Source organism: Balearica regulorum, chromosome 3 (assembly GCF_011004875.1).
Source record: "Balearica regulorum gibbericeps isolate bBalReg1 chromosome 3, bBalReg1.pri, whole genome shotgun sequence".
Classification (NCBI taxonomy): domain Eukaryota; kingdom Metazoa; phylum Chordata; class Aves; order Gruiformes; family Gruidae; genus Balearica; species Balearica regulorum.
In genome coordinates, this window is record NC_046186.1 from 81,490,636 (window position 1) to 81,499,804 (window position 9,169).

At 52.5% G+C, this 9,169-nt stretch overlaps 1 protein-coding gene across 1 annotated transcript; it reads right to left on the minus strand.

Annotated features, from left to right (window-relative positions):
• Positions 1-1,323: 1,323 nt before the first annotated feature.
• On the minus strand, positions 1,324-8,938 carry RHOU (ras homolog family member U). The gene is made up of 3 exons (XM_075748678.1): positions 8,297-8,938; positions 7,409-7,467; positions 1,324-4,354 (listed from the first exon to the last, which is right to left on the minus strand). Exons 1-3 carry the CDS (start codon positions 8,616-8,618, stop codon positions 3,899-3,901), a joined length of 837 nt encoding a protein of 278 aa, XP_075604793.1. The 5' UTR covers positions 8,619-8,938; the 3' UTR covers positions 1,324-3,898.
• Between the last annotated feature and the right edge of the window lie 231 nt (positions 8,939-9,169).

Sequence of the window (9,169 nt, forward strand, 5' to 3'; positions counted from 1 at the left end):
GCATTAGCCCTGTCCAGATGTCGGGGTGCATAAGACACCAGCCCGCCTCTGCAGAAAAGCAACACCCCACAAATAGCAGAGGGATTTTTGCATCGGGATTTGGCAGCGGCAGGTTCTGGGCTCTCAGCTAGCGCAGCCCCTTTTCCTGCAAAGTCAGCGTGCAAAGGTGGGGCGACTGGGTCTCCAGCAAGTGCACCCCAACTTGACGCTGCCCAGGGCACAAACCCAGTGGCAGTCATTCTTCAGAGGCACCAGCGATGGCAGAGGTGATTCAGCAGCCGGCACTCACCAGAAAGGAGCCCGCTGGCGGGTCGGGCACCAGGGCAGGGTTGCTGTGCTGCAGGCATGACCAGGTGAACAAGCCTCCCACAGTCCCCGGCGTGTCGATTCACAAAGCAGAAAAGAAGTCAAGACTTTCAGTGAGGAACCAACCATGGGAAAAAGGAACAGCACATCAACCTCCTTCCTCTGCTTCATGCAGGTTGCGTGTGATAATTGAACATACATCGGCCTTATGACCTGGGAGACAGGCGGCACGGGACGGCATCCCTGTACGCCACCCCGGTGTGCCTGCTCCGCTCAGCTCCCAGAAAAAAAAACGCAACAGTGACAGTTTACAAACCTTGGTCCAGAGTGAAGCTCCTTCTCCGGAGCAGTTTCTAGCAGGAGCACTGGCTCCGCAGGGATGCCCGCGGGTCTAGATGCTGCTCCCCACCCGGCCAACAGAGCCACAGGACGGCCATCATGGCACTGAAGGGGGGAAGGCCCCTGTGCCGTGGCCACCTGGGGCTGGGCACAAGCAACCTCAAGCCTCGGCCTCAGCATGAGAGACAGGACCTAGGAAGGGGGTGACAAGGTCCTCGGTGCCAAGAGGGAGCGGGCTCTGCTCTTCCAAAAATGCCCTCTGGCTCCCCTGGGACACGCGCGGTGCAACACGCGGCAGGTGAAACACCACGCTGCTGCTCCCGGTGTCCCCCCCAGCTGTCCCCAGCCAGGCTCTGCTCCTCCTGCCACTCGCCCCGCTTTCGGGGGCCAGGCACAACGAGCCTGCCCACGCCTGGCGGGGACACAGCAAGAGGCTGCCATACTGCCCGGGAGGCAGAAAGCCCACCATTACACCCCTCCCACCCAGCCCAGCCCCCTGCAGATGGGACAGCATGGGGAAAAGTCTCTATTTTTTAACCAGATGCCTTTTGCCAGGGTGCTGGGAGCGCAGCCCCAGGCTGGCAGCACGGCTGCCTCCTCCCTGCCGGCTATCGGTGCGGTGCACGGCCAGGGACTGCCCTCCAGCCTCCCCGAGCAGGCAGCAGAGGCAGACACATACACAGATCAGAATTTATTTCCAAATACCTCATTTATATCATTCTCACATGAAATATTTCTTTCAGAATATAGCCTACACTTAGAAAACAGAAGAGAGGTTTTTTTTTTTAATAAGGCACATCAGATTATAGACTACATAGAGACATCTCTCCCTCTCACTTGCGCTCGTAAAATACTGGTGAATTTAAAAGGAATATTTCTAAAACCTAGACCCTGTGTAGCCCCGTGTAGAGCAGTATTTGTAAAGTTATTAGACCTCAGTTTACACACACCTAGTAAAGGGCTATAACAAGTTGTATATACATCACATTTTCAGAAACAGTCACAGCTGGCTACATTTAAAAGTAATGCTACTCCAGACTATGAAACAGGCTGCTTATAAAATATAACCTACTGCTTCCAGTACAGAGTGATACAAAGCAGTATGATCTTGCAGAAGAAATGTTGTTATTTTTGCAAATGGAAGCTGCTCAGATTCAAGCCTGTCTCCTCACCAAATCCAAATTTTTGATCGACTGAGACTGTTTTACAGAGAAGCAAAGCACCCAAGAGAAATCTGGCTTTCTGTTTTTCTCCAAGATGACGGTATGACTGCATATCTGAAATCCTGTCAAAGCATTCGAGTAAGAAATATAAAGGCTCAGATGTTAACTTCATGACCAGTAAATATTAAACTATTACCAACCAGATGCAACCAAGTTAAATGCATCCAGCTTCTGTGCTATGGAAACTGTTTTTCCAGGCTGTTCCAGTGCAGAAGCCAACACATTTTTATTGAATTAGGCCCTAGGTAAAGATTTCCATCCCATTTTCAAGTTTTCAGCAATGGAACATTACCCATTCCACACTCATTTCACTGTAGAGGAGGAAAAAATACTGCCTGTGGAGCCTATGCCAATACAGCCCAGAATCCATTTACATAGTGTCATTTTCTTTAATGGGCCAGGAGGTAAATTGTGGTCAGCTTTATCAACTCAAATGGCTTCCACAGTTCTTCTTTCTATCATGCATCGATTAATTTCTGATGAAAAAAAAGGTTCTGGCTTTCTGTCACTGCAATTTAGTTTAAGACTATGAAAAAGGTCACTTCAAGGTTATGGCCGAAGGAGAAAAAAGAAAAAAAAAATAAAAAATATAATCTGATCTTGAAATATCTAGGGGGGGAAAAAAAGTAGTCAGGGCCATAAAAAGGCAGACAGACAGCACAAACTAAATGTCCTCTGCAGAATAAGTTAAAATACTGATTCTTCCAGAGTCACGTTATCCTTCAGATCTCTCAAACTCACCAGGGCTGGAATTAGGCTTAGTGTAGTAGGAACCAGATTTAGTCAGAGAACAGGTCACACTCAGCGCTGCACTATGTTGATCACTCAGCTAGATTTTAGGCACATTTCAGTTCATCTGTTGGACTGATAAAAAAAAAAAAAAAACAAGTTAAATTTCTGGGGTGGCCTCAGCCAATTTCACGACTATGAGCTTGGGCAAGATTCAACCACAATCAACTGTTGCCTTTAGAAGGGAAACATGAACTTGGTTGAAAACAGCATCGTGAAGAGGACACAGCAGCCTCAGTTTCTAGAGTCCAGTTTGTTATATATCTTGATCTGCCTGATTTGTTATTTGTTTAGCAGCCTTAAAAGGTAAGGAGGGGCATCCTGAAATTCTTGACTGTAGACTTAAAACCAGATGCGGTTTACATGGTGCTGCATGGATATTTGTTACATCTCTTTAAAAAAAAAATAATTAAAAAACCCTAACAGAACAGCATTTACATTCCTTTCAGCTGAAATAGATGAACTGTCGTCATGTCTGCAAAAATACAGAGGAAATCGCCACTGCTCGAGGTAGCGAGTTAAAGCTTGGTCATGTTCTTGGGCTTCCACTCAGCTTCCTGGGAAGGGCAGGGGAAGGAGGACAGAAAGGACTTTCACAAAGTCAGGAGGTGACAAACGAGATGTCAGCTTCGTAAGGGATTAGGTTCCCTCACCGCACGCTGAAGGTATATTCATGACCTTTCCAACCGTGGCATTTGTGTATAGATTACACCTCTCGCATACCCTTTATAAACCGATCCCTAAGAGCGTTGGCTTGGGAAAACACGGAGAAGAGAGCAGGAGTGGCGTTTTAAAGCTACAAATGTCAGTTAGGAGGCACAGTGTTATTTTTCCCTTTGATCGTCCACGTACAGAGCTCTACGTTTCCACCATTGCTCGTGCGTTCCTCCTGCCAAGCCCTGGCCGCAAAGGCCTCTGGTGTGCTCCTCCCCGTCGCATACACCTTACAACACGAGAAGCTGAATCCTTTGGACAAATCCTTCTACCCTCACAGACACGTGGTGCTCTTCTTCCTTATCAAGAGGTTTTAGTCACAAAACTGAATGCCAGACCTGATTTATAGCAATTATTTAACTAAGAATCCTTCTGCCACCCTTGAAAGGGCAACCAAGATATCCAGTAGCAACATATACACATACATATAGATCTACACTATACACTCGGGACGACACAGAATGAGATTTCAGCTAATATAGCCTCTACTCGATTTCTTCAGAGCAGCACTCAGGTCCTTGCAACCCCTATACAAAACAGCAGTATTTTTTCCACCAGGATTTGGAGAGGTTTTTCATCTTGTCTGGAGTCCTACTCTTGGATTTCTTTGGTTGCTGCTGGGTATCCGAGTACTGAATACCAGCCACGATGGCCGCATCAAAGACCTCCTTGAGGTTTTTCTGAGTCAAAGCAGAGCACTCGATGTAGGACGTGGCTTTTATTTCCTCGGCACAAAGCTTCGCAGCCTCCTCCGAGACCGGCTTTTCTTTGCACTTGTCCAGCTCAATGAGAACTTTGACATCCTCGCGGAGGTCCGACTGTGTCCCAACCAGGATAATGGGCGCCTTGGGGCAGTGGCATCGGATTTCGGGAACCCACTTCTCACTCACATTCTGGAAGGACGAGGGGCTCACCACACTGAAGCACAGCAAGAAGATGTCCGTGTTGGTGTAGCACAGAGGCCTGAGCTTGTCGAATTCATCCTGCATGGAACAAAATCGCGTTAGCACCCCACGGAAAGAACACACCAGCCTCGGAGGATGCCCCGGTACACTCCCAGCTCTAGACCTTTGGGGAAGGATCACCTGAGGATCACATGCCGCTGCCATCTTGAGAGGCACCTCAACATGAGCACCCAGACCACCCTACAAGGGGTGTGACAAGCAGAAGTTGCCCGTACCCAGCCTGAGGTCTGATGGCTGCTAGCCAGCAGGCACCCTGCCAACGTTGGGCACGCAGGACGAAGGTGGTGGCTTCCCCATGTAGCTGAGACTTTCTGACTAATGCCACAGCTTGTTTCGAGTGCTTAAATATTTCCTTCGCTCTTTGTACACAGGCCCTCGGCCCTATTTCAGCAAAGGAGCAATGCCGTGCGAAGCAGGTTAAGGCACACGAGCGATGAAGCCAAAAATGGAAGTACGGGAGGGAGAAGGCACCTTCTACAGGTCCACCTCTCACAGGGGTGAGTCAGTGAGCTGCTCCGATGAGGAGCACCTCAAAACTGCTCTGCTGACACCCCTATCTCCAGACACGGGCAAGAGCCGAGCAGACAAGCTGCAGCAAATTTACCTTTCCCAGAACCAGCTTTTAAACTGGTGACTACTTAACAACATCCTACAGGATATGGGAATAATTTCCCTGCCTTTGTGCCAAGGGATTTAAATCTGATGGCAGCAATAACGACTCTCAATGTGCAGGCTTAACATGCCAATGGCATAGAGTAAGAGCTTTACCTTTCCCTCCCACCCATGCCACATCAAACAAACTGCAAACAGGCCTCCCAGCGCTACCTTTCTTCTTTTTTTTTTTTTTTTTTCCTTCTAGTGCAAACTCCAGCAAAGCAAGGCCCTTTCTCAGTTTGAGGAACTAGCCACAAGAAAGCCAAACACCTCCTGGTAACAAAGGCGTGCTGATCCTCAGGGAAGAATGCAGCAAGAAGCAAGGGTTAACTCCAGGCAGGCTGCTTTTATGCTGACAGTAAGATAAAAGCAGGGTAACACTAGCAGCCTGAACAGGTAGGATTTGCCTCAGCGGCAGTGACATTTTAATTAAAACGGACCGTGTTCTCAAATGCTCTGAATTGAGAGTGGAAAGAACACACAGAGCTGAAAACACCTCTCTGGTACCAGCAATATACTGCTGAATTGCAAGTTCCATGTTAATTTTTGAGATGTGAAATCTTGCTTTAAAGCCTCTGGAGGCCCAGGATATGCAGTTTAAAGCCCCCCTGAAGCCTCAGAAGTCTCGTTCCACTCGAATGAATTTCTTCCAGCGAGTATCTCTGAGAGAGACAGCGATTTATAAAACACGAGTCAAGAAAGCAAGCTTCATTAGCTCTCTTGATTCTCAGATTAAGCCTCTGAGGAAGCCAGGCTCTCACCGCTCGGCTGGAGAGAAACCCCATATTTTCTGAGAGCTGCCGCTCTGAACGACAGGGCCGTTTACAGAAAGGCACCTCGCCATCTAATTGCCTCTAAAACCTCCAAAGGGCTCGATTCAATGGGTTCGAAAGCCAAACCCAGATCTTAAGGGTTTCTACCCGGATGAAATAGTGCCCTTTATATTCCACGTACACTCCTGCACTTTCAATGGTAGGTACATGACCTGCAGGGCCTTTACACTTTTTTTGGGCTAGAGATGCTGAAATACAATTTCCCTCTGCCCGGAGTGCTTTTTTAGCTGCAGATTTCCACAGCCATTTCACTGCAGCACTGTTTTACGAAAACATCCAGCCAGGTATCTTTTATTACAGACAACTTCCGTCAGTGTAGATAACCCCTTCATTTTTAAGGCAATAACTCTACCCATTCCAGCTGCACTGGGGCAGCCAGCGCAAACATCTTAACCATTAACAGCAGCAAAGGCAAGAGGTGACTGGACCTGCCTGCAGCTTGCCGTTGCATTTCCACAGGCGCTGCCTGTCCACTGGCTGTCACTCGATGGCAGTTTCACCTGCCACGCTCTCCGTAAGAACACACACGGCCAAGGCTGTCGCGGCACCACCTTGTCTTTTCAGCAGGGCAAGAAATCACGGGATGGTTGAGCTGTTCTACTTCATATTGTCAGCTGCAGAAGCCTGCTTGTAGGATTTTAGCTTCGGTTTGTAGGGCACGTGAAAGTCCTGTGCACAGCCCTTCAAACCCCTTTCCTAAGTAGGGCGCCCAGTTACAACTCATCTAAATAGGTTTGTATGTTAAGGCCACTGAGATTTTTCAGCTCGGTTTCGGTGAAGGCGTACACCCAGATCCACAAAGCTGTGCAGGATCCTAACTCCCACTGCCTTCAAACGCCAACTAGGTAGCAAAATACTTTTGGCTATCCAGATTCAACCCCTGGCAAGCCATGTTGCACACTGCTCAGGGTGGTATAAGCCAGGGACTTGCAGAAAATACAAGGTGGTAAGAAATGGGTTTTTTTTAATGTATCAGGCAAACTAGGAGCTGAGAGGCATCAACCACCCTCAACCTTGTGGACTTAGATTACAGCAAGCCTTGGCTTTGGGGAGGCAGCACTTTTTAAGGGGGTGGCAATGGCAAATATGAAGTCTCCATGGACAACACCCAATAGGACTTTTTTCTCCCTTAAGCTTCTGCCCCTTCAAAAAAAACAGTCTCTATCTCGGGACACCTCCGGCTGTGGACGCTTTGCATGCGTACATCCCAACAACCATAATTCTTAAGCCCGCAGTTATTTAGCAAAAATAAAGACAGTGACAACCGCTCAAAGAGAAAACCAGGTGGCCCTGAATTCCCAATATGTTCAGCCTTTCTAGTCAGGCTAAGCAGAGCAGCAGCTTGAGCCAGCAGAGCAGCAACATGTGCCCAGCCCCTATACAGGGGCATAGTACGTCCCCCACCCTTCAACAGACACCAGGCAAAGCAGCGGGTTAAGCAGCAGGGAAAACGATAGCAGTTTAATAAGATGATCAAACACTGGGAATCCTTTCAAATCCATGAAGTCATTATTAGCAGGACTACTTCGCGCAACAACTTCTCCCCTCCCGCTGTCACTTAAATCAAATAAGTGGCTTCACTGACCTGACCAGCTGTGTCGCAGAGCTGAAGTCTCACCGGCTTGCCATCGACAGACACGACAGCTTTGGAGAGAAAGGAAGAGGGAGGGGGAAAAGTGTGGTGAGTCCAACTTTACGCGTTTTCCATTAAAGAAAAAGAAAAGGGGGGGGAAAAAAAAAGGAAAGGAAAGAAGAAAGAAGATTTACCATCCCTCAGCTCTTAGAGTCTCCTCTTCAATTAGTTTAGATTTAACAACTTAACAGAGCTGGAAGGGAGTCTGCCGCTAACACTCGGGCACACACAAGCCCTCCAGGGCTTTCCGATTCATTTCACTGCGAGAGATGAGGTAGGCAGTGACTGCACTAACCCTCAGCCGGCAGCGGGGAGAGCGAGCCAAGCGGTCCGCATCCTTCTTCTGCTACGAGGGCTGTAGGTTATTATCCTCTCGTACATCTTCACCACGCCCGGGACACAACAACCTCCCGCTGAACCAAAGAGAAAACCCCGAACCTGCCCCTTTGCAATAGTGAGGCAAGGCAAGTATTTAAGCTTTCCTTGTAGGCGCTTCCTATCTCGCCGAGAGCTGGAAGTTTTAGACCGGAGAGGTCACAATTACAGCCCGGCTTTGGCCGCACGGGCGGGCACCACACCAGCTGCCAGCCTGGCTCCGCTACACGGGAGGTCAGCCGGTGCTGCTGGCTGCTACGGGAAGTCTAACAAGCCCCGGTCCTGCCTGAGTAGGGTCCTGTCTCCAAATAAATGAAAACGGAAATAACCGAAGCTGGACACCCCCCGCCCCGAGCAGCCCCGCCACGGCCCCGAGGGGAAGCACAGGCGGGACGCGCCGCTCCCCGCGGCGGCAGCAATCCCCCTCCCGCCGCCCCGGTCCCCGCGGCCGCCCCCGCCCCTTACCGGAGAAGTTGTCGAAGGCGGTGGGGATGTACTCGGTGGGGTACCCGTTGGTGGTGTAGCTTACCACCAGGCTGGTCTTCCCCACGGCGCCGTCCCCCACCAGCACGCACTTGATGCTGCGCCGCGGCTCGGCTCCGGCTCCGGCCCCCGCCGCGGCCCCGGCTGCGGTCCCCGCCGCTCGGCAGCGGCCGCCCAGTGCCGCCCCCAGCGCCGCCGCCGCCCGGCCGCTGCGTACCCTGCGCGGGGGCACCGGCGGCACCTCGCAGCCGCCCGGCACCGGCTTGCTGATGTAGCCCGCTTCGCCCTCCTGCTGCGGCGGCATCCGCGCGGCGACGCGGAGCCCCGCCGGCCGGGGGCCGGCGCGTGACCCGGGGCCGCCGGCCGAGGGGCGGCGGGGCGCGGCGGCGGCGGCGGCGGGCGGGCGGTGCGGGGCCCCGGCGGGCCGGCAGGCGCGGCGCGACCGCCGCGAAGCCAGCCCTCGGCGCCGCTGGCCCTTCCCGGGCGCAGTTGGTGGCGCAGGCTCCCGGAGCAGGCGGCGCTGGCGGCGGGATCCCGGCTGCGCTGCGCTCGCCTCGCCCCGCGCTACCGAGTCCCGACCGCCGGCTCCGCGCCTCCGCGTGACATAGCGCCGTGCGGGGAGGAGTCGGTGCCGCACGGCCCGGCCCGGCCCGGCCCGGCAGGCGGCGCCACAGCGCCCCGCGCCGCCCGCCCCGACGGCGACGGGCAGGCGGGCAAGGGGAGCGCCGCCGCCGCGCGGGCGCGCCCCCCATTGGCTCGCTCGCCCCGCCGCAGAGCGCGGCGACGAACCGCGCGTCGCCATTGGCTGGCGCGGCGGGGGCGCGCCGCCCGCCCCGTCGGAGCCCCGCCCCGCCC